The sequence below is a fragment of the Colossoma macropomum genome, unplaced genomic scaffold (genome assembly GCF_904425465.1).
Source record: "Colossoma macropomum unplaced genomic scaffold, Colossoma_macropomum, whole genome shotgun sequence".
Classification (NCBI taxonomy): Eukaryota; Metazoa; Chordata; class Actinopteri; order Characiformes; family Serrasalmidae; genus Colossoma; species Colossoma macropomum.
This window is the reverse complement of record NW_023494807.1, coordinates 23,282,563-23,308,962: the sequence shown is the minus strand read 5'-3', so window position 1 is coordinate 23,308,962 and position 26,400 is coordinate 23,282,563. Positions and strand designations below refer to the sequence as shown.

At 38.2% G+C, this 26,400-nt stretch overlaps 1 protein-coding gene across 1 annotated transcript in view; it reads right to left on the bottom strand.

The window, feature by feature from the left end:
• Nucleotides 1–21,819: 21,819 nt before the first annotated feature.
• hecw1b (HECT, C2 and WW domain containing E3 ubiquitin protein ligase 1b) overlaps nt 21,820–26,400 on the bottom strand; it is a gene marked incomplete at its 5' end in the record, with an annotated part of 59,901 nt that continues 55,320 nt past the window's right edge. Inside the window, 5 exons of the mRNA XM_036556897.1 lie at nt 21,820–21,976; nt 24,346–24,544; nt 25,015–25,129; nt 25,515–25,661; nt 25,842–25,971. Coding sequence (XP_036412790.1) covers nt 21,865–21,976; nt 24,346–24,544; nt 25,015–25,129; nt 25,515–25,661; nt 25,842–25,971 — 703 coding nt within the window. The remainder of the gene's footprint in view (nt 21,977–24,345; nt 24,545–25,014; nt 25,130–25,514; nt 25,662–25,841; nt 25,972–26,400) is intronic.

Below are 26,400 nucleotides of genomic sequence, written 5' to 3'. Positions count from 1 at the left end.
AGTCGATACAAACAAAGAGTGCAACCTTCACTGGTTAATAGAAGTCTGCAATCATCCTACTGTGTCCACAGTCAAAGGGGAGCAGCAAACTTTACAGCATAATTTACACATAAACCGTCACAGTCAGAGTTGTTCACAATAGTTTTGATAGTAACCAGACATCCAAAGTATTTGATGCCTCTAAAGGTGAGGCAGGTTTATTTATAGCACATTTCATACACATAACCAATTCAGTAAGCTTTACATACATATAAGAGAAAAGAAAATCAAAAGGGAAAATAAAGACAAAAGGCCAGATTCTTAAAACTCGGTGGTAGCAGCTCTTACACCATGCAAAATGTGCTGCACAGTAAATAAGAGCTAATCATAAAGTCAGTGTGGCGGTGATTAGTGCACCCATGTCTTTTTAACGCTGCGGTATTTTCAGTGTTCTAAACAAGAGCCAGTCCAATTCCACATGTAAATGAGCTCATACATATTAAAGTGGCCGACTCCAAGTGAAGCTCCAGTTGAAACACGATGAAAGAAACAAAAACAAAGAAACAAAGAAAAACAAAATTCCCAGAAACAGAGCTACGACTTAAAGAAGTGCTGACGAATAATGGTAAATTGTTTGGTAAAGATGCTTTAAGTTTTAATAAAATTTTTTTTTATCAGAAAATGTTGTTGGTACTCGAAAAAATGACATAAAACATGATATCATCCTAAAGTCCTTTGTTTTTGACACTTAAGTGTTTATTGAGTTTTTACAAGTAGACATACATGTATACAATAAAAGATTGTCACAATCAGAAAAATACCAAAAAGAAAGGAGGGGGGTGGAGGGGTTGTCTGTGGTTGCAAACTCTTGTCAAATGAGTGTATTTGAAGGTGTAGCGTCCTTACATTTACGTCCATTTATCCCTATGTATTTCTCTGGTGCCATATGTCATCCATTTTTTCCACCTGTTCACAAATACATTTCTATTACTCGTAGCTGGTAAGTCATTTTTTCGAATATGTAAATTTGTCTTACGATTTCCGCCCACTGTTCTAAAGAGGGAGGTCCTATCTTATACCAGTTTCGCGTTATTACTTTTTTGCTGGCTATCAGAAGAATTCTTGTTAAATATTTGTCATTATCCATAACATGATCATAAATATGTCCATGGTACATAACTTTGCATTCTTTGGGAACTGAATGACCTAAAATGTCTTTAACCACATCATATTTTCCCAACCTAAAATACTTTTAATTGCGTTAATTATGTTTTAGAATGTAAGACTTCATTTCTCATTGCCTTTCTTCTATTCATTATAATTGCGGTAAATTTTTAAAATAATTTTTGTACTACTATTTTTTACATAAAATTGGTTGATTTTAAATTAATTGATATGATAAATCTTCTTTTCAGGAATTTAATTTTCACATGAGAAAATAAAAATTGCCCAAGTAAACATTAAATGTCGACTAGTAAAAGTTTAGTAATTCAAATGTCTTTTTAATGTGTGTAAATTGAATTATAATTCAAATCTAAAACTGCTTGCAATAATATAAGTTTGAACATGTCAAATTACTCTTACTCTTAAAAGCTAGACCTACTTTCAACACACACAGGATGGAGTTTCAGTGAGTTGAGAATGAGGAAGAAGAGGCTGTTTTAAGTAAAGTACCAACTTAATCTACCAATCTGAAATCTGCTCAAGCAAGTCTTCTTCCTCCTTGTGTATTCCTACAGCAGCAGCTAGAAGGTTTACTATAGAGACTTATTGTCAGAGTGGCAAAGCCTCACATCACAAAAGCGGTGAAACACACCGGTGATCTTAGCTAACGAACGAGCAGACATGTTACTGCCACACTATTTGGTCTTAATGTTGTGGTAAAATGGGCCAAAAGAGTGAAAAACAATAAAAATGAGCTGCCATTTTACTAAACGTGATAGAATTTAGTTGAATAGGTTTGTATGCATGATTCCTTACAATAGTTTATTACAGTTTTTTGTGATTGCTTACGTTGCTCATTGAGTAATTTGGCTCATTGTGTTAAAACTTTGCACACAAGCCAAATAAGGTACAATACTTGGAGATAAACATCTCACTGCTACCTCAAAATGAAACTAAACCTAACAATCCTTTATCAAAATGACATTTTTGCAACAAAATTATATACATGCATCATTTGAATCATTCTTTCAAAGCAGGAGCAACACGCTGATGTACTTCATACTAAACACTGCCGTCTTCAGTACTTTGCATACCTTTTTAAAATTTCATACAGGCTTCTGTGAAAGATTGTTCCAGTTCAGTACATCTACACACATTTCTATGAACACAAAAATGAAAAGGTTTCAGCTTTCATTTTTGCCATTGCAGGTTTTTACTTAAAAAAACACAAGGAAAAGTAGAATTACAGTGCAGTACATAATCAATACAACATGTCACTGTATACTCATGGAAGCAAAAATAATGACAGTAAAATTATAGTGCCATGGTATAAACATAAATCATAGTATTCTATGGGATTGTCAAGGATGGTTTAATGATCCTGCCTTCTGTTCTGGCCACATCACCTCATCCACATTACAAGCAATGTCATCTCTGGCTAAGCAACAAGGAAAATATCGCCAGTGCGTGCCATTTCCAACTCTGGACTGACTCCACCTCAGTGTCTCCGCATGCCTCTTCCATTGCTTACTGAAGAACCAGGCGGGCATGTGGTCGGCGGTCATACACTGTCCAACGCCAAGCCGAAAAGAATTCCTCAGTTGGATTGAGAAATGAGGAGTAAGGGGGCAAATATAAAACTGTGACGTGGTTGGTGAACCAGTCCTGGACCAGAGCAGCCTGGTGTAAGCTAACATTATCCCAGATGACAACAAACCTGGGCTGTAGGACTAATATTTTTTCACTTGTAGTGCTGAGGGTCAGTCTGGTTGGTGTTCAGTTACTGTGTATGTGTATTCAGATGTGTGTGGGTGTTGCCGATTTCAGGTATGTTTTGCTTTTTGAATAGAAGTGTTTTCTCAATGATTGCAAGAGCTTTCATTCTTGAACGAAGTGCCTAATGTAAGAAACAGTGTGTAGTGTTTTGCATAAGTGTTGGAGAACTGCAATCAAAGTGCAAAGCAGAAAATGCCATCATCATTATCCATCATCTTAACCCACTTGATCCAGCTAGGGTCACGGTTGCATTAGGGAAAGCAGAGAATCCCACATAGCCCTGTCGCCCGCAGCTTCTTCCAGCTCATTCTGGGGGGATTCCGAGCCGCTCCCAGGCCAACTTGGAGATATAATCCCTAGACTACATAATCCTACATTTTTACTTTTGTCTACCTTTATCTTATGTTGCGTAGTCTTCTACTGCAAATATTTGATATTTGACCATTTAAAAGCACATTTTCTTAACCTTACTTGACCTATTAACTCACAAGTTGCAAGATGGTGGAATGCACAAGCGCACAGTTGCACATTCATTGCAGCAAAGAGGTTTGCTAAGGTGTGGCGATATAGGCTATGTGACATACAGCGTTTCTCAGCAGGAGAACATGTATTTACAGTGGTCTGTCACTTTTTCTTTGCTTTATGTTTATTGAGATGAAATTTGATCTCATGACATTAAAAGAACGCAGTCCTTCTTTAGCGGTTTGAATTGATCTGCTGATCTGTGAGCTGACTCTTATGAGAGCAACACCACATAACAATCATTCCACCGCGTGACCGGCTGAGTAGCATTTTTGAAGTGCGTGGATTGTAGATGTAGGGTCAGTTTCAGTGCAGTGTCTGCGTGATGTTTCACTGTGTCCTTTGTGGTGGGTTAGGTTCAGACACACGTCACAGGGAGCTGTGTCAGCACTACATGTTGCAAAAGGACTTCCTCTGAGGTGATGTTCCTCAGGAGCTTGTAGGAGTGAGGAGTTTAATAGGCTCTAATTATGGGTTCTCAGGTTCAAATGCTGGAGAGCTGGAGCCGGTCACTGTTAGTAGTTTCCATGAATTCTTGATTGAACTGGGGGCTGAATCATGTGGGCTGGGGGGAGGTGTGTTGGAAGGGGGTTTGGGAGGATCTACATTCGGACTCATTTTGATATTCAAGTATCTGTAAGTGTTAGCCACACCAAGGGCAAGATTCATGAAACTCACCACCAGGTTTCATTAAGAGCAATTAGCATAGCGGTAACATGTTTGCTCAGGAGTAGCAGAGGCGTGGCTGCATGTTACCCTAATACCATAATTTACATGTGGCAGTAACGATTAATGACGCAACACAATCCCACACAAAATAACAACTCTGACCGTAGTTGTCCCAGTAGGAAGCTGATGTGGATTAAATGATATTTTCATGCGTCAAATCACAAACACACACTCACTCCGATTAACCGATACATTTAGAAGGCACGTTTTGGAAGGACCAGGATAAAAACCTGTTGTTGTAGGAGCACATATGAGGAAGAAGCCTTGCTTGAGCAGGATTTCAGATCTGCAGATTTAACTGACTGTATTTAAAACAGTCCCTTCTTCCTGCTTTGAATTCAACGAAGCCCCCTCCTGTGTGTGTGTGGAAAGCAGGATTAGCTTGTAATTCAAATAAGTGAAGAGTAATTTGGCATGTTGAGAGTCTTTACGTGTTCAAATTGATTTTCTTGCAAGCTGTTTTAGCTTTGAACACTATATTTCAATTTACAGTGGATTTTAGGAATTCAGCAAGTGAAAAATGACATATTTCTTACAGGTAAAAACTGAATTTTTAGTTGACATTTAAAATTTATCTGCAAGTTTGCAGACATGCCTTTAACATGTGGTGGTAGTTTAAAGGAAGACTGATTGAGGGGGGGCAAACTGAGTTGAGTTCTGTGGTAGGACTGTCAAAGGACTGAGGAACAGGGAGAAGATGAGGTGGTGAAGTGGAACTTCATCACAGGAAATGGGAGGTAAGGAGGCCGTTAGATTGGATGGAGGCTGGGTTTCAGGCATGCTCCTCACCCAGCCTTTAGTTATTCCATAGATCCATCTTGAATTTTATCTGTAAATCAAATTTCTCATAGAAAGATTTAAATATTTAACTGAAATCTAATTTTTACATGTGCCAAATGAATTCCTGAGATCGAGAAAGTAGGAAATAAAAGCTGAAACAGTTTGCCATAGAAATGACAATTTCAGCATGTCAAATTCATTTTTAACTGTAATAAAAATGCCACATGTTGAACTCATTCCTACCAATAAAAGACTTTTCTGTACCTGCCATTTTTTTTAGTATAAACAAAGTTTTCTGATAAAGAAACTTTTTTTCTTAGTAAAAGTAAAAAAAATTGACCAAATAACTTAATTTGACAGCACTTCTCCCCTTAAAATTAGTAGCTCTGTTTCTGAAAATTTTGGTTTTCCTTGTTTCTTTGTTATCATTTCTTTTACTGTATCCATTTTCACCATGGTGACTTCGCGAATGCACCTCATTTACCATGCTGCACATTTTGCATAGCACTATTCCTGCCGAGTCTGAAGAATCTGTCCCAAAGTCCCTATAAAGTGAGCAAAGATTCATGAATGCTTGCTGTAGCTGTAAGGCAGGAGACGGTATGGAGGCAGGATGCTTCTTCAAGTTCATTTTATTAAAGTCCAGGTTAGGCAGAAACATAAAAGACAGGAGAATCCATAGACAGCAAAAACTGACACAAACAAACACTGACTAAACAGACAGACCTGCCACAGCTGATCAAACATAAGGGAACAACAATGCTGGGCAAAGACTAGGGAGGAAAACAAGGACGTGAATTAGCCTACTACATACTGATTGTGCCCAATAGCAGCAGATAATATGCAAAATGTTACCAACATTAATTTATCCAGTGCACCAATGATACCAGGTTGATGTGCTACTCCAGCCAAATATTCCAGTACGTGGTCATTTCGGGAGGACCTAACCACTGATTCAGCCTGTATTCAGTCTTACATGGATACATAAATGAACGAAAATAATAAGTCCTGCTACTGCAACACTGAGGGCCCATCAGTTGTCTCTTCTGGTGGGTTTGCTTGCTTTGTCTATCTGAGTAAACTTAATTCGCTTACTGCATAGATAATGTAGTTAAAACAGTCAGTAACTAAGCTAACAGTAATTAACTTGGTCTCAGCCAAGTGTGTAGACACAGAACACTGTGAAGACACAGCTGGGAACAATGCTGAACAGGTGGAGCGCTTCATATAGGTGACTTGACAGACATGACAGACATGACTGTGGGAGGAGCTTGGGTAGAAAAGAGGAGAAACAGGAGTGGAATTGAAGAGGGGTGGAGACTAGCCTGGGAAACAATGAAACAGGGTGAGATTACACAATCAAACTACACCCAGTCTATCCTGGCAGCCTGACCTTTCATTATGAGTAATGTATCATAAAATTAGATGTTTTTTGACTACAACTGAGTTCTGCACTACAATTTCTCATTTTAAAAGCTACAAAGTGCATCTGAGCAAATATTGGCAAGCCTTTACTAATTAGCACGAAGCACATTTGCATCTTACCTGATGGGGGTAAAGTGTAACTGAGGCATCACCTAGTAAGCCATTTTTGTCTTCCTCAAACTTATATAATTCATATTACGTCTGATTGTTGTTTTGTTCATATCAGATTAGATTAGATGTTTTATAATCTAATCATTTACTTGTATTAGATTATTAACTAATGAATGTAATAAAAAACAATAAATATGATGAAGTAAAAGGTCCATATCCTACATATTTCTTTAATTTGACTTTTTCCTCTCCTCTAATGATGTTTTTGTCCCAAAAAGTGGTCCTGATCTCTTTTTAGATGGCCATTTTACAACCTCTCTTCATCCCTTTGAAATGAAACAGGCTGTTTTTTACTACAGTGCCTTTAAGCCTAAGATGTAAATGACCTTGCTCTGATTGGCTGTCCTTTTTTGTGTCTCATTCAAAAAGCAGTTCAGGTCCAACGGAAAAGGGTGGCGCTAAAACGCTAAAGCCTGAATAGACAGATATGTTTAAATGCATTTTTTAAGACATCAAAAAAACAATTTATTAAAAATGTGCTGTTTCTCCAGCTTAGTAACCGTTTAGGGACTGAATGAACTGAGTGAACGGTACATTTTGAAGCTTTAATATTTAGATACTAAATCAAATTATTTCATTTCAAAAAAGTAAAGACAGTGTCTGCTCAGAGAGCGTCAGCTTTACAGCAAAAGATGTGCAGTTCACAGGCTCACTTTAAAATGTCACTCTTACTCTGTGTCTGCGAACTTCGCTTGGGGCCAAACCTGTCATGCAAACACACCGAGTTGTGGTTCAGGTATTTTAGGAAAGTTACCTGGTGGGAAAAGAATGTCGTAAAGGTAGACTGGAATATTTATTGGACGACTCTGACCTAATTTTTTTGTCAGTGACTCCCCCAGAGAGACACAGACTGACAACAACAAGAGTCTGTCTTGTGTGAGTGACTTGTTATTTCACGTACTCTGCATGCCATGTCTGCTTTACTAGCTCTGGAATGTGTTTTCAATGTGGTTTGAAACTGCTGTAAGCCAGGGATGTATATGTGTTTGTGTGAGAAATCATTGACCCCACTAACAGCATTAGTAGCAGTATTCCTTATGACAGGGAAAAACGTGCCCCCACACTAGGGGATGCATGACTATTCATTTTTACTTATTGATTATTAATTCAAAAAAGTAGTTGACTAGTTGCCATAACTACTTTATCCCTTTAAATAGCCAGGGCCCGCTGGCAGGCCCAAAGTTTTATCACACAGTTTTACAACCTAAGAATAGCTCAACTCATTTGCATTGACGTCCCAGTAGTTATTGAATAATACTGAAGCCTGAATAAAATTTGAACTCGTGCCTCTTCACTGCAGTTTTACCAGCTCTGTATTTCAGGCACTTTCCTGCCAACAGCGCCGACTAGCAAGTTTTTGTTAATCTACTAGTCAACTAGTCTGCGCAACCCCGACTCCACCACCTCACCATCCTCTCACAGTAGTTGATGAGTTGTCATTACTACAAAAAGAAAAAGTGTGACCAACTCACAGAGGGTTTCATAAGAGGATCTTTATCAAATGCTAGCCAATGAGCGATATTTGCAACGCTGCTTTCTTGAAGCAGTCAGGCTATTGTTTCAAACCACTAAACAAGGCAGGTATTGTTTCTAACATAGATCAGCTTTTTTCAACTCCACATATGCAAAAGCAACAACAAACAAACAGTGTTGCAGCCATAACAGTCAAAATAGTCTATAAAACTAAATGGTTTCTGGCTGCTGGAATAAAGCAAAGGCTAAAAGACAAGGGGGGGGGTCCCTGAGGGTCAAGTGGGGAAACTTTAAAAGATATGGAGGGGGGGGGTCCTTTAGGGTCAAGTGGGGAAACTTTAAAAGATATGGAGGAGGGTTCTTTAGGGTCAAGTGGGGAAGCTTTAAATTAGATCTACTTATGCCTGTTTTGTTTACAGTACACTTGTCTTATTGAGAACTTCATGTAATGTGGTATAAATACTTCTTTTATTGACTGAACAGAATATTCTTCTCTATGAATTATTCTTTTCTACAGTTCTACAGTGAGGAGACACAACTATTCACAAAATTTTAATTTTGTTATTTAATACTTCCAGTATCAACTTTATTTAAACACATAATGTATTATTTATTCTGACTGTGTACTTATAAAAATGAAAAAATGTATGTATTCATAAGCATCAGTGACAGTATCAGTACACTATATATATATATATATCAGCTCCACTGACCATATAGGAGCACTTTGTACCTCTACAATTACAGACTGTGGTCCGTCTTTTCCTCTGTATACTTTGTTAGCTCTCATTCCCCATTTTTTTAATGGTCAGGACCCCCACAGGACCACCAGAGAGCAGGTACTATTTGGGTGGTGGATCATTCTCATCACTGCAGTTACACTGACATTGTGGTGGTGTGTTAGTGTATGTTGTGCTGGTGCAAGTGGATCAGACACAGCAGTGCTGCTGGAGTTTTTAAACACTGTGTCCACTCACTGTCCACTCTATTAGACACTCCTACCTTGTTGGTGCACCTTGTAGATGTAAAGTCAGAGACAGTAACTCATCTGCTGCTCACAGTTTCATCAGTGGTCACAGGACACTGTTGTTGTTATTAACAAGTGAATGTAATAAAAAACAATAATTATGATGAAACAATACTCGAAATGAAAAAGGCTGCAGAGCCATAGCAAAGACCTTTCACATTCCTGGCAGTACAACTGATTTGATTATATGCAAATGGAAAGATTGTGGAACCACACTAATAATCCCTGGACAGGTGCCCCGCCCATGATTTCACAATGCACTCTCAGACTAGTGAAAAGGAAGAGAAAAACCACCAGACCCTCGAAATGAGTTGTAGGATGACCTGAAAGCAGCAGGAACAACAGTTACACTGAGAACAATAAGCAATGAACTACACTGCATTCATCACTATCCCTACACCTGACACACAGTCCATCTGCTAAAAAAGCACAGAAATGCACAATTAAATTTGCACATGAGCATTCAGACAAATCAGAACTGTTCTGGAACAATGTATTCTGGACAGACTAAACAAAAACACAAGTCTTGGGCGATAATTCAGCTCATTGTGTTTGGAGAAAGAGGCGTTGTGCACATGATCCCAAGAACATCACACCCACAGTGAAGTATGCTGGTGGTAGCATCATGATATGGAACTGCATCTCTGGGGCATTACACATCACTGAGGGAAACATGAATGGAGTGATATACTGGGAGATGTCAGAGGAGAATTCAATCTCATCAGCAAAGAAACTAAATCGGCAGTGAAGATGAACGTTTCAACAAGACAACTACCCCAAATATACAGGTAAAATAACTCGAGAGTGGTTTCTAAAAAAGAAAGTGAAGGAGCTTACATGGCTTAGCCAATCTCCATTGAAAATGTATGGAAAATGAAATTGTGAGTCCATCAGAGGGACCTTTGTAACCTTGGGGAATTGAAGATGGGCCAAAATTTAACCAGAATACTATAAAAAGCTAATTACTTCTACATCTCAGAGTAACTGCCAACAACAGCTCTGCAACAAAGTACTAATGCTGCTAATTTGTGGTGTCTGAATACTTATTTCCCCCATAAATTTTCATAAATCTTTGTTTACACCCATGAAAACATACTGCTTATGCTCATAAGTACAAAGTTAACAGACCTCATGATTTGAAGTGGCTATCTGGACTGGACAATATTAAATAACAAAATAGAAATGTGTGAATACTCGTTTCCCCTCTCTGTATGAGAGTTTTCTCTCATGTCCCCAAACGGTAAGTGTTTCCAAAATCTAGAAACATGCAGTTTGCTGGTAACACAGCACTCATGATCATACATCTGATCCTCTTTAACTCAGCCACTAATTTACAAGCGCTGACTCAGCAGAAATAAACACTGCACCTTTCATTTGTAGAAGAGAACATGAACACAATGTTCACTGGATATTGCTTGCAGATCTGTCATAGCTTTGATGTATGAACAAGGCAGTCGTTTTGGAGCTTGAATCTGTGTGTATGTGTCCTGTGCACATGTCTCTGTAAGAACTGGGATGACTGATTATGGAGGTAATTTAAAATAAATGGAGAATCACGGCGATACTTGATACAATATTTGTGAGTGCACAAAACGCACAAGGAAGGTGGCTAAGACAAGTATGCATGTCTTTCCCACATGTGTACATCAGAGAGAGAGAGGGAGAGAGAGAGAGAGGGAGAGAGAGAGAGGCTGGCTACAGCCCATGACTCAGATGGGTGTGTTCTTGTTATAGTATAGTATAGAACTCACTGAAACACCCACACTTGTATTACTAGGCCCGTTGAGATCAAGGCTGTGCTTGATCTTAAACCTAAACCTAGTGAGTCAAAACAATGAAACATTTGGAAAAAAAGAAGTACTACTTGTTGAGAAAGTATGCAATTATTTTACTTTGAGAACATAAGATGTATAGAACCCAGTAATGTAATCATTTCCCAATAATGTCATAATAGTAAAAAAATGTAATACAATTTTGCACTTAAAGCAGCACTATGTAATGTTTAGGGATTTGGAGACCTCTCTGGTGGAAATGTGTAATTGCACACAACATGCAGAGGAACACTTTGTATGGTCAGTTGTGCTTCAGTCCCCATTAGCAGATAAATCTGATGATTGCGAGCAAGTTGAAGGAGTATTCAAAGAGATCTCGGTCAAAAGCTGGTGAAGGATATGTCTTCAGAGGATATAAATATATTATGTATTATTGTCATCATATCTTCATCAGTATAATGACCTAAGCATCAAGCTGGACCTTCTTCTTTTTGAATCTGTGTGTGTGACGTTAATACGTAAAGACGTGTAACGTGGTTTGGAAAACTCCTACCAAATCTGTCACGACACCTCTGACTTTACAAGTATGACTACAAGTTTTACTCGTAGCAGCGCATGCACATCATATTTTAATGTTTTTTCTCTCCTGACCAAGTAACACTACTTCTTTCAGTGTACAAAGTGTGTAAAAACACAGTGCTGCTTTAACTTGGTCAAAACTGTAATAAAACCTAATAATGTGATAACTTGCCCAATAATGTCTTATATACAGTGTCTTAACTGGTAATGTAATATGATTTGTACTGATAATGTAATATCTTGTTACATTATTTTGAATTTCTTACATTTTCAGGTTGACCATATGTAACACCATAAGTAGAAAAGAAGGCACCACTGTAAATCCTCTGCTTGTGTTGTGGTCAAATTTGACTGGATTACTGTTTTTCTCTATCATAAACGTAATTTTTTTCATCTGATTTTCATAAGACTTTCCTTTGTCCAGACTAGGCAGATTACAAGTGTAACCAAAAGCAGTATTACAAGAAGTCTTAAAAGTGGAGGCCCTTTCAGAAAGAAGAAGGAACTCTCACACACACACACACACACACACACACACATACACACACACACACACACACACACACACACATTTTCTAAGCCGCTTATCCTTTTGGGTCACGGGGTGGGGGAAGCTGGGGCCTATCCCAGCAGTCATTGGGCAGAAGGCAGGAAACACCCTGGACAGGTCAGGATGAACTCTTCTTCTAAAATTGTGTCTCATTGATGCTCTTCTCGTTCAAGGCTGGGTTGATACCTGTGTATAGCAAGTAAGCACTGTAGGATCAGGGTTATTATAGTTAACTAAAGCTATTAGTAAAACAAAAACTATCAGTGAAAAATGTGCTTCAAAAACATGAAAACTAATTCAAAACTATAATATCCACTGCAAAACTAGCTAGAATGTAAAGGAATTACTGAGAAAAAAAACATCACTTTTCATCCTGTCAGTGTGTGAATAAGAGTTTACAAGCGTGTTTAGCCATTTTTAAAGATGTCATAAAATGCATTTATTCAGTGTTTTAAAATTTTCTCTGATGTCTACATAGAAGTGATTTTGGTCAGGGTGAAAAATGGCCAAATGCGGTTTTAAAACCCTATAATTTGGCTCTATTTAATTCCTTTAGTTTCAGAAGACACTTTGGATGAGCAGGTTTGCAAACTTTTGGACATACAGTGTATGAGGACTTGTTCCTATGACACATTGTTATATGACTGTACGATCTATACTATATGGACGCACAATTCATTGATACATTTAAATAAAACTAATGATGATTTGCAGTGTGCCTGTGTCCAATGTGTGGCTCTTCTGAAACACCACCACCTTTTTCCACTTATTAGTGCAAATAAACCAGAGCTGTTTAAGACACATTAGCACTTATAAGTGATTTTTCTTCAATGTGCCAGTAATAAAGTGGGCTGTAAAAACTGTACTGATGGAAATGGCGACGCAGAGACTGGAAAAGGTGGGCTGCACAGAGTTGTTAGCGAAATTACAGCTATTTAAGGCATTTTTTAAAAACTCCTATGTTTGCATTTTCACACCCATGTTTGCCCCTTCGCTTGCGCTGGGATTGGCTAGAAGTTTATACCCAGAACCAGTTTGTTCAAGCCAAGGTACTACCAGCCAGTTGTAGGACTGCTTGTGAGTACAAGCTAGCAGCAAATCCTTGCACAGGAGGCAAAATATTACTAGCCATTTCTGAAAGAAGAATGAACTCACACACACACACATACACACACACACACATACACACACACACACACACACACACACACTCCACCACCTGACACAATCTGCCTACTGTATTCTGGATCAATGCTAGACTGTTTCAATTGCATTTCAGATACTAGGGCACCTTAATAAAGTAATTGCACAAAGAAAGTGTCTAACACTGTAGTATTAGGCTTTTATTTGCCTCTACTTGATTTGCTATAAAGAAGGGACTGCAGGTTAAGCTGCCTCATAACATCTAATAGAGAGGCTGAGGGATGCAGGAACTGGCAGCCTTGGAGAGCTGAAATAGTAAATAGGTAGTTTACACATTAACTGTTTCTAAGCAGTTGGGGGGGTAAGACCTGGGGGTACTTAACAAAGCAGAACTTGGATAGTCGGACAGCTTAGGCCAAAAGTGGAGATTCTCCATTTAGAATGTTCTTGACCTCTAATCCTATTGGATGAGCTTCATTTTTGGCTTACATTATCGGGCTAACTGACAAAACGTCTTGTGTGAAATAGCTACCCTCTCTCTCGGCCCTGGTCTTGGTGAGTGCACATGTATGACATGTAACTTACTTAACAGACCAGACAAGCAAACTGACTGCTAACAAGTTTTTAATATTAACAAGTGGGTGGCGCCGTCACCTCACAGCAAGATGGGCCTGGGTTCGATTCCCTGGCCGGGTAACCAGGCACCTTTCTGTGTGGAGTTTGCATGTTCTGCGTGGGTTTCCCCCCAAAGTCCAAAGACATGCAGTTAGCTCAATAGAGTGTGTGAATGTGTATCACTGGTGACCTGTCCAGGGTGTTTTCTGCCTTCTGCCCAATGAGTGCTGGGACCCTGCACCTCCAATGACCCAGGAGGATAAGTGGCTTAGATGAGTGTTGAGTGAGAGTGTGAGTAAAGAGCCATGGAGGAGCCAAAGAGATGTCTGAATATGTGTACCTGTGCAGATACATATGAAGGTCTGGTGACATGTACTATAAACACTATTGTATACAGAATTATATGAATATTTGCAGAAATTTAACATCTGTATAGCTGTGCAAATTGCATTATGTTATAGAGCAGTTAGTGTAATATAGTAAGAACATTTGATGGTTTAAAGTGTGAGGTGTCCACTGTGGTGAATAAGCTACAGCTTTGGAGAAAAAGCTGTTAGCATGTCTGATTGTGTTGGTTCTGATGGTCCTGACTCTTCTACCAGAGAGGAGTGGCTGGAAGAGGTGATGTCCAGGATGGGAGGGGTCAGCTGTAATTTTGCCAGCATGCTTCATCACCCTGCGGTTGTACATACCCTGAAGCATTGGCAGACCACATCCAACGATCCTCTCCTCTCCACTGTCCTGATTATGCGCTGGCTCATTTTCTGCTGTGCTCTGTTGGCAATAGAGACCGTGTTCCTCTTCCACTTCATGGTGGTGGATATGGTGGTGCCCAGGAATTTGAATGACTGTACAGTGGACACCACAGTGGAGTGACTCATAAGAGCAAGACTTCCTGAACAAAGAAGATAGGAGACAGTGGAAGTTAGTGCATCCCAACACGTAGGCTACTGATGTTTGAGATACAAAATTAATTACAAATCAGGAGGAGGGATGTTTGTTTGCATCTAATTTATGGATGCGTTCTATGACCTAAGGCTGGGGTCGACAGCCCAAATGTTAAGAAGAGCCATTTTGTTCTTTCAGCAAAAATCAGACCACTTTCAAAGCCACAACATTTTATGTTCATTTCACCAGTTTGGCTGTAAATATGTCTCAGTATGTTTTAATGTGTTAGCATAGGCTAACAAATTTAATATGAATTAAAACACAGACTTACTTTGCTCTGCTTTAAGCTTTAGTTCAGCTATAGCTGCATTTCTCCTATCTCTGGCAGGAAACTTTTCCAAAAGTGTTATAGTCACTTGTCTCTCAATGTTTTTTTTTTTTACGAGGCTGAAGTCAGCATCTCATTCGAATTTTCCTGTTCCACCTTAAATGGAGCCTGGCAGGTAACATTTAAGGTGGAACGTGAAAATTCGAACTAGAAGCTGGCAAACGAGTAGCTCACTTTAGCTTTGTGCCTTTATAATGCTTGACAGTTTCTTGGTGCAGATTAAACGCATCAGGAAACCAGCTGGAGTGATTATAAATGCAAATAAGTGAATTAGTCTCCAAATTATCCATGTTCATCTTCAACTTTTTTGCCATTTCGTTAGCTACTAGATAGGGGAGATTATTATACAATGATCTGCATTGCTATGGTGACCAGCAGTCTACGTGCCAACGTTCAAGGTTATAGTTTGGTGAATTACTCTAATGTTTAAGACCATTTATTAGATCTAAAAATCTCATTTTGTAGCGCTGCTGTAGAAGAAGACATGGAAAACCATGCGCATACGGACAAACGCTCTCTTATTTACAACAGGCACTTTAAAGGCAGCAAGAGATGCCCAACCCAGCGCTACCCCAACACAGTGAGGGTGTTACGCGGGACATTCGAGCCCACCCTCCTTAGACACAATTGAACATACCAATGCAACTGCACTAACAACAACACATCAGCAACAACAGAATTAGAATGTTTGAAGAAATACACCAATAAAGGTTAGCTGACTAGTCCTTCCTTCAGCAGCGTGGGAAGTTGAGCACAGACGCTGTCACATTATTCTGGGATTTACTGTGGCTTTAACCTCTTTCTGCAGGCCCCCTAATGGCCATGCTGCCAGCTGTTATCAGATTAACTAGGACAGTGCGTAAAAAGTGGTGACTCTGTATTGAGCTGCCAATGAGCAATGAGGAGTGTAAGGGGAGGAGTGAGAACCCCTGCTGTGAAAACAATTCATACCTCTCCACAAAGATAATACACAAAACAGACAACTGCAGCCTTCTTTATACCAAACATTCCAGTACAACTGACACAATACAAAAAGCATTCAACCACAGTAAAACACATTTACAAATGTTGATTTGCCTGTTTACATATAAAAATAAAAATCCAGTTCACTTCCAGTTTTGTAAATCATACACATTTCCACTGAAATGTTTTCTAACAGTGAGTGTGCGTAACCAACTACATGGTTGATGAAATGAATTTGAATATTCTGCAAATATCTTTTAGATGATATATATATATATATATATATTATATATAATGTGTGTGTGTGTGTATAAATAAATAAATATATATATATTTCTTCTTTTGTGAGCTCTGAGAATTTGATCACCCAAGTGAATGAATTTGAACAAAAAACTGAGAAAATCTGATTTTCTGCAGTTATCATATTATTATGTAAATGTAAATATACTGTTATTTTGATTGAACGTTATTGAAGAATAGTGTGAAAACTGAGGGACCTCTAAAAAAGACAGAAATGGTGTTTTATGGCTCCTGTAACTCCAGTGTTAAAGCCATTTTATTGCCTGCCAGTGACCAAGTAATGTGGGTGAAACCAGACATTGGTCTAAATTGCCTTTTTATCCCCACTGAAGAAAAGTCTGCCCTCTCATGCCCCCTACTGGTAGAAGTATTTTTATACAGTTTTGTTGTTTTTGTTTCTTTTTTATTTAAAATAGTACTTTTCAATTTTTTTTTGTAACAAAACATCATATAATGTTATAAAATGTAAAATATCAGTGACCCTTGACACCACAGACCTGTTAATGTCAACAACGCACAGTTGTTGCAATGCAGCTAGCAGTCATGAGCTAATAGAACATAATGTTCTGGTACACAAACAACAAGATTTAGAGACCCCCCAGGGTGAAAAACATCTTTTTAAGGCAATTCATTGTATCTTGTATGTAATGAAACCATTGGAGGATTTTCTTAATATAAACTGGCTAGCCACTGGTTACCTTTATGGAAACGTAAAGCTAACCAGTTGCTAGCTTTTTTTGACCACAAATATTACATTTTGGCCCCCAAGACAAAAGGTTTGGGTATTCCTGTCATAGAAGGACCACTTCTGGTTCCTTCAAGGACCTTGAAACATAATGTTAAGTGTAACAGAAATAATGATGACCACAGGCAAAAAAATTACATTATCAAATGCTTGCTAGGTACTATAGCAGTTTTTTTATGGATGGTTTTCACATCTGTTTCACAGCTTAAATTTCAGATCTAGTGCCAATTGTGAAAATGTGGACAAGTCTTTTGTACCATGTCTAAACACACCTGTCCAAGTTCACCACCATTTTTTCTATAAATATATGAACTACATACTAAACAAAGTATTCAAATAATAGGTATTATCGTTTGTTTTTTTAAATCATGGTAAGTGTGATGATTGCATGTAGGCCTAACCTGAGGTTTATAAGATTATTTTTGGAATCCTATAAAAACAGGAAATACTTTTGAAGTATTTCTCCTGATCTCTTTTCATAAAGGATATAAACGGGATGTTCAAGTCTGGAAAATGTGTTTTTCCATCACTAAAAAACATCCCACATTATGCAAAGTAGAGATGGACAACTCTGGTCCTGGAGTGCTGGAGACCAGCACAGTTTGGCGATTTTCCTGTTCAAAGCCACTTGCTAGGTTGAATAAGAATTTTAGCACAGAAAAATCACCAAACTATGTCAGTCTTCATCACTGCGGCACCCTTGATGTAAAGATTTGAACGTTTTTACTACAACTGTACAGCCAAACCAGGGACCATTTAAAAAGATCTTCATTTTTAAGAGTGCGGCCTACATCTAGCATCTATACACATAGCAAGCGAGTTATGTTAGCTGTCATGCGTCTATTAGAACTCAGAAATTAAATGCAAAGCAGATCAGGTGACCACAAAATATACTGTAGTGACCCACTACTGGCTGGCGCTGGCTTTGCAGGTCGGTTAGGTTTGAGCCTTGTGATATGACTGGGCCTTGCATTTGACATATGGGACTTACCGGATCACAACACACTCCTGGCTCATAACGGTGGACTTATTAACAAGAACTCTCAGCAGTCAGTGCATTACAAAGTGATTGTTTATTGACATTCTTCAACAGTGCTATGCTTTTTTACAGAGCTCGGCCTGAGAAAGGAGCTGTGAACAATTTTGTTTCAGAATACAAAACTGATATGGAGACTTCAACACAGTGCAACATAATCTGCCATTAGAGCTGGACCGTGTGGGTTTACGAGGACGACGCAGGAGCCCGAACCTTTTCAAACCTCCAGCAACCGAGATTGTTTGGGGTCAGCAGTTTGAGGCAGTTTGTTCTGGAACTTTCAGTCAGTTTGGGCCACATTCTTCTCGGAGAGCTATAAATCAGAAACTTTGGAAAATCAAACAGAAGGCCTCGACAACTGACGCAAAATTGCATTGCTTATTAGTTCGACTAAAATGTGCATAGCATGATGCAGTTATACAACCATATTTGAAGAAAAAAGTAGATAAGAATAGGAAGAGATTAAAAAAAAAAGAAATATCTTAATTCCTACTACATACATTGCATTTCAAAAATGAGATCTTGAAGTTACACATACTGTATAGACAATTATATACACATTCAATATACAGTACATCCAATTATATAACATCTAGATTGAAATATTAAATACAAATGCACTTATATATCTAATATCTGCTATACCCAATATTGACTGTAATAGGGATGAAATTTATATACTTTTATCAGTGCTGCAATATTTCCAGGTAATATACTGCTTTTTAATATAGTCCAAATGTATGAACTCCCAAATATGTACAATTCAAAGGATAGCATATATTTTCAAATCACATTAGAAGTCAGCATCATGTCTTCTCTCAACTTACACATGGAGTACTGTAAGTGAATGTACAGTACGCAGTCTTATCACTGTTTGTGCTATGAGAGATGAGGCGAGGTGATCTTCAGAATGAAGAGGTGAAAATCCACTCACAGGACTTTAGACCATCACATAACCAAGCCAGAACCACTTCATCAACCCTTAAGCTTTACCACTCAAATTACTATAAATAAAAAATGTAAATATTCACAGTCTCTAAACAAATGTTACATGACGTTTGCCCACAGTGGTACCCAAACGTTAAAGGAATGCTTCAACCATACATGCTAATGTTGCTAACATTTAGCATAATGTAATTTTAATGCTAATCCGACTGTTTGCTTTCATTTATTATTAGCAAAATTAGCATCACTGACTAAACCATTTCTTTAATAGGCCTACGCACCTATTATATTACATAAAATACATTGTATGTAGCCTAATCTGTTTGATCTTTTGGACAAAAAAGCCCCCCCTCCCTTTTGCAGGGTGCAAAGAAATTAAAAAATAAATAAAAATAAAACTCATAGCATTCAGAATCGCTCCCTATTACAGAAACAATGAGTACATTTACATGCGCTTAATAATCTAATCGTAATCAGATTTCTGCAGTTACTGATTCAAATGGTCATGTAAACAGCATAATCCGATTTCTGAAAACGGAGTAAGGCCTAGAAATCTGATTAAGAAATCTGATGAAGAGAGCTGGATTTAAGCTCAGTAATCAGATTTCTCAGCGCATGTGAACTCTTACTCTGATTTCTTTCAGATTTCTCAGTCTGCACATGTGCGAAACTGCTGTACTGTAAATAAGTAAGCAGCACTGCTGCGAGACGCAGCACAACACTTTTGGAGCGACGCTAAAACCAACTACATGCTTGACGAAATGAAAGATTTAAATATTCTTCATCTTCTAGATGATGCATGTTCATATTTTCAGGTGAATTGGCACAATGTTTTTTTTTTAAAACGAGGCATGAAGTTTGACTTTCACATTACGTTTACGTCACATTGGCCGGTTGCAAAGCAGAAATCCAATTATTCTCTCATTCATGTACACCTGGAGTCTCCCCATTATCTGATTACTCAAGTGCATGTGAACGTGTTGATTGGATTATTGACAAAATCTGATTTTCTGCAGTTATCAGATTATTATTATGCATGTAAACACACTCAATGTCATTTTGTAGTGTTGTTCAATTTCTTAGCGATACATCTTTTGGTTGTTTCATGCTCTTTCCCCAGTCAGTTCACTATATAGCACACACTATATAGTGAATAGTGAGTTAACGAGTGAACCAGTACAAATAAAGGGATTGTGCTCTTTGACAAAAGAAAGCCACTTTAAAAAAATAAAAGTTCTCAAAATGATTTGAAGTCAGGCCACTTTACAGGTCTTTGTCTATGTTGGCTCATCATGCATCACCTGCGTGATTTCGACAGTCTATACAGTTAAACAGTTTGTTCTGACTGCAATCTGACTGGCTGAAAATCATTCACCTGTGTTGTTATATCTGATAACAGCATGTTCATTTATTTATTTTTACCATACCCACATCATTCCACTGACCACTGCTAAGCTGCTAGAACAAAATTGACAATATTAGCAAATATTTAAAACAATGTTTCTTGTTGTTGTATAAAAGCAAAAAAACACTAAAGCTCATGTGTTACTGTTAACGGATGTGATGATGTACTGCAACCAAATCACAGCTGTGATGTTATTCAAGATAAAACATGCTCTCGTGTTTGCATGCTTAATGGGGAATTCCAGTTTTTCTAAATTTCTGCATAATTAAACAGCTAAGATGAGTCATTCAGAGTGGTTTGGTGTAAAATGCTCTATTCTAGAGAAACTTGCCTAGTCAGAATTGTTCACAGTGGTGGTGATAGGAACCAGACGAAGAGTTTAGTGCCTCTAAAAGCTCCCTCACAGAAAGTTATTACATGAAATCATTGCAAATACTCAGCCTGAGGTCTGTGGCATTGTTTTATGATAATTTTTTGGCCTAAAACATATTTGTATATATCCTTCACCCATGGTGGAGAGATACATGCAGGGTGTTGTAAGCAAAATAGTCCCCAAAGATTACATTACACATAAAAACTCAGAAGACACATTTAGGCCCCCTGGTGGTTTTGGGTAGTAAATAAAATGGCTGTTAAAGATATCATGACCCCTGGTTCCTATCACCACCATAGTAAACAAATCTGAGTTGGTAAGTTTCTCTATAACGGAGCATTTCAGGTCAAACCACCCTGAACGACTTTGTTAACATGGTGAAAAATTGGTGGAAGTAATGATCAGTATGACACACAAATAAAGCTGTTCAGAACAAATAACAAACTGTCAGCTTGCCTCTACAGTGCAAAGACGTTAACGTGGCATGAATATGCAGTGCAGCACTGAGCTCCTAGCCCACTTCATTGGGTTCCTGCAAAGGGAGGTGTCACTGTGGTGCGATTTCTTGTGTTGTTGCTGATTTCTTCATTCATTACACGTGTAACGACGCCAGCTTCAGCGCTAGTGCACATCTACTGTAACAAGGACGCTCACTTCATGAGGCAAAATATGTTCTGTGACCATTTTGGAAGGAACCGTTCACGTAATTCCAGTGACAGTGTCAATCACTGAGACACTGAAGCTGCAAATAAAACGTGTTGCAGTAAAACTGCAGTGAGAGCGATCGGTCGCTGCTGTGAACTGCCGAGCATGCATCCAGAGTGAATGCTCCAGCCTTGTTGGAGACGCTGTGCTGCAGCAGAGGTCAAGGCCCTGAGAGTTAGAGGAGGCTGAAGGCTTTCGATTCATATTGCATACACAGCTTGCATGGTGCACATCCTTCCCCACACGCCGTACGCCATGTGCACAGGTGAGTGATGCATGCAACGGTGTCCTTCGAGGCGCATAATATACATACTAACTTCCCCGGAATAACTCTTTATCATGTACACGATACACAGTGTACACGACGAGAGAGAGAGAGTGATTGAGAGAGATGCAGGATATGCAAGGTCCTCACTCAAGGCCGAAAGTGCTGGTCTCCTCCACGGCTATCAGAAGCTTCTCATACAGCATAGTGTAGGACGGGTAAGGAGGAAGATCAAGGCGGTTAAAGCAAGTGTGAGCCCTGAAAGAAATCAAACAAAGGAACTCTTTAAAAAACTGTGTTACCTGCTGTTTTTAATATTGTATCTAACTAAACAAACTCAAACTGGCCATAAAATTGTGATGATTATTATTGGCCATGTTAAGTATAAATTACTTTTCATCCACTACGATTGATTACAAAATGAACTTCAAGCTCTGAATATCTCTAGAGCATAAATATCACCATAAATAAATAAATATCTACAGGCCACGCCAAAGTGTGGTCCGCAGGCCAATGTTGTCCCGTGGCAATGTTTGATTTGGCCCATAAGAAAGTTATATAACCACACAGCCAGTGAGAGAACAAACACTTTTATACAATATATATAACTTAGTGAATTGTTGTCTCCCCTTTAAAACTAGTCTTATTGTAACAATATGGTGCGATGTTATAAGACACATTTAAAAAACCTTGATCTGAAATCTTCTTTGTTTATTGTATATTGGCCCCCCAAGACAAAGTTTCTGCACCCCTGCTCTAGACTCCTTTTTCATAACATTATTCTGAATATGATGCTTAAGAAAATATATCAAACCATTTTTTAAGGCTTGTGATTGTTATGTGATTGCAATGGTCAGTTTCAATAATCATGTTAAAAAAGGAGCTACAGGAATGAAACATTATTACTATTCAAGGCAATATTTTTTGCTATTGTCTTTAACATTACTGTTCAAAACCAATGGTTTCAGATTAATGTATAAAATTAATTCAGTATGCTAGTCCTGTGCAATTTTTATAGCTCTCAAATAATGAACAGGAGACTATAGACACATGTTAGATGTATGCAGAATGATGAACAGGGTGGCAGATCATTCTAATATGACTGAAAAAGCTGTATAACTCAAAATCACTGAAATACTTAATAAAACAGATAAAACCCTAAAATGTCTTTAATCTTATAAAATCTTAGATCATAAAATTTAAGTCTAAACTGTCAGTTATTATCAGAGGTGGGTAGAGTAAAATAAAGGCACAAGTAAAAGTACCTTCCCAAAAACAACTTGAGCAGAAGGTACAAAGTGATCAGGAAAAAAAACTAGTTAGGTTCTTAGTAATTTATAGAACTGGGCTGGGTTTTGTTTAACACTTTAACACTTTGTGCGTAAAGTCTTAACTAAGTCCTTTATTATCACTAGTTAGTTTCAAACTACCTTTTTACTAAACTTGGTTGCACCACAAATTCTTAAGTGTTCTCTAAACTAGTAACAACTAACTAAATCGTATGTCACTTAAACATGATGACAACATATTCAGAACATGTTCTATAATGCCGCTGCCATGGAAAGCATGCCCTGACTTTTCCATGGAAAACATATCCAGTATAGAAGAGAATGAGTTAAACTGAATAAAATATATAATCTATAGCTTGTGTGTGTTTACTCTTTAATATTTCCTTGCGACAACCAAATATGCAGCATTTTAAAAATTATGGTTTCTGGCTGACCGACACAACAGCAGCCTCAGTTTAGATGTTTCAGGAGCTGCTGAGTCTCACTGAGCTGGAGCTGTGGGTGCTTAATGCTGATTTAAATCCAGGGTGATGTTTAGAGCTGTAAGTAAAATCACAGCATATAGTGTTTACAATTTTTATTTTAGTTAACCAAAAAAACGTCATATTTTTGGTTTTTTTTGTGCTTTCTATGTGTCTTCGGCTGGTTTTCCCAAAACATACACCTGCTTACAGGAAGGCGTAAATATTTAACTACTAAGCTCAACATTAAAATTAGTTTGTGTGGTGCAACTTGTTTAGATTTACAGTGTATTCTATTTACAATGAATGAACCTGAACTTAGTAAACACTTATGTTGCAACTAGCCTACGTTTGAATTTATGTGCACCTGCTGCAACCCGCACCTGCAGTGGAACTTCTTAGTAAATCCAGCATCTAACAGCACAGGAACTGAAGATTGCTAGGGTCTATTTTTCTTATTTTGGGATATTCAAAAAGAAATTAAATACAAGAAAGGAACCAGTAACTAATTGCTATGACTGGCAAAAATGCAACTGAGTAAAAAAATAGATTCCTTTACTCACTAATATATCTGAGCAAAAATACTAGGATTTATATTCAAATATTCAAATCCAACAGTCTCTGTTTAAATGCTACATGAGTAATGCTACTTAATGCTACATGAGTCATTTTTACAAGTATCTTAAACAGATGTAGGTCTCAGCATTCATCTCTGTCAGAGCATCCAAGGACAGACAGACTGTTTTCAGTGTCTGAAGTCTAACAGAAAGTATTGAGGCCAACTCATTTCAGCTATTTAGTACAAAACACAGCAGGAGGGTGAAGGCAGAATACTGGATGTGGATGTGAAACAGCTCACTGAAATGAGTTTGAGCACCTGGGCAGAGAAGTGATCTTGCCCCACTTCTCGATGCAGAAGCGGCGCAGGCCGTTGCTCCCTCGCAGCGCCGTGAAGCCCTCGTACGGCACGCTGGAAGTTCCAGTCACAAACTGCAGCAGCCGCAGCCTCTGCTCGTTATTAAAACGCTCAACTGCCCCCCAGAACCACCGGATCACAATATGCCCATCATGGTAGCCTGAGTGAGACCAGTGAGGAGTTAAGAGTCTGACTAAAGTTTAACAGTTATGAGAGGTAAAAGCCTTTAAAATACTTCAATGTGCATATAAATGGATGTGTCTGCTCTGTAAGGATAGCAGAAGGAGAATGTTAAATATGCAAAGTCATCATGCAAATTACCAACTAATCACTGCTGATTCAACAGGAAGGTGAATTTTAATCAGTTACTTTTTTTAAACTGGAGAAAATGATTTTGACTGATTACTCTGTTTACTAAAATGATATACTTGATAATAACAAATGCTAGTAGCCACCAAGTAACATTAATTGGTGTAACTGACATCGGGGCTAATCTATGGCATTTTATTTTACTGATAGTCATTTTAGCATTTTAATTCATTTCAGCAAAAGCTATTAATTTAAGAAGTGACTTTTTTTTTGATAATTGGTGTTAGCGATGTTTACACGGTGCAGTGTGAGGGGCCTCACCTCCTCTGTATTCTGTGTTGGTTCTCCAGTCATTCAGGTCAATCTCAGCTGTTCCAGCAATGACCAGCTCCAACTCTCTGGCATCAAACACAGACACCAGTCGAGAATCCACCACCTGCATATGCAGATACATATACAAGGTTACAAGGTCTACATTTTGTTGGGTGATGCAGATACTCTTAAAGTGAGAATATCTCACATTTTCCTGTATTTAATTTCTTTTGTTGCAGTCTACTTATGACATTTGTGTGGTCTTATGTACCATACATGATTTTTTGTTTGTTTGTTTTTTGTTTTGCCTCTGGGTTCACTAGATTTCATGCAAAAGTTGGAAAGAATTCTCAGAAAATGTTTCCAAATGAAGCAAATCTCTTCTTGGTATTTCCAAGTTTTTTAGGTTTAATCAAATTTCTTGTTAAAAAATAACACCTGGCAAAATAATGCTATTACGCAGAGGGATGCCCAATATCAGAGAAGAAAGACAGGGGGTGACAGATTACCTCATAAAAGCCTCGAACCAGAGCCTGCGTCTGCTGGACCACTCCTCGCTCCACCCTCCACTTCACCATCCGCTCTATATACTCTTTCTTATTCTTCTCTGTTACCTGCAAATTGGCCCCTCCTGATTTCAACTCTCTCTCTGTTACCTGACAACACACAATGCCTTTTTGTGAGCCAAAACCTGTGCCCCATAAATACATTAAGAACACTACATTGAAACAAATGGTTTCACAGTTTTCACACACAAACATGTCTTGGCTTATCAATTATATTTGGGAAGACAGTGAACATTTTATTTCACCAAATCATGGCTTTAAGAAAAGCACCTGGCCAAAGACCTCCTCGTTGACGGTGAAGGTGAGATCCAGAACGTCTGTGATGTCGTTGTCTTTCATCCACTGTAAGCTCTGGTGAAACTCCTCATCCAAATACTCCAGATCACTGAGGTCAGTTGCTCTGAACAGAACAAGTAAATAAGCACAAAACCTTTTCAGAATAAATACACTATACAAATGTTAATTGGAGGAAAGACTAATGAAAATTAACGATGCAGAGAGAAGAGATTTGAACTAATAGATAGATATATTTTAGCATCTACCATATATGCAAATAGAGGCATAGTGCAAAAGTGAAACATTTAGAATCAATGTTTTCAAAGATATAAAACCAATCTGGTTGCAGACAAGTGTATAAAATGATTCTAATATGCTCATCCTGTGCAACTTTCCAGGTCTGAAACAATAAGTAAGATATTCAGAGGCTGTAAATAAAAATTAAGACATTTTAGATGTGTCCAGAATGATGAACTGAGCTATAGATGGTTCTATAATGACTTAAAAAGCTGTATAGCTTTGAGAATGATAATAATCTTTGTAATATTTAAAT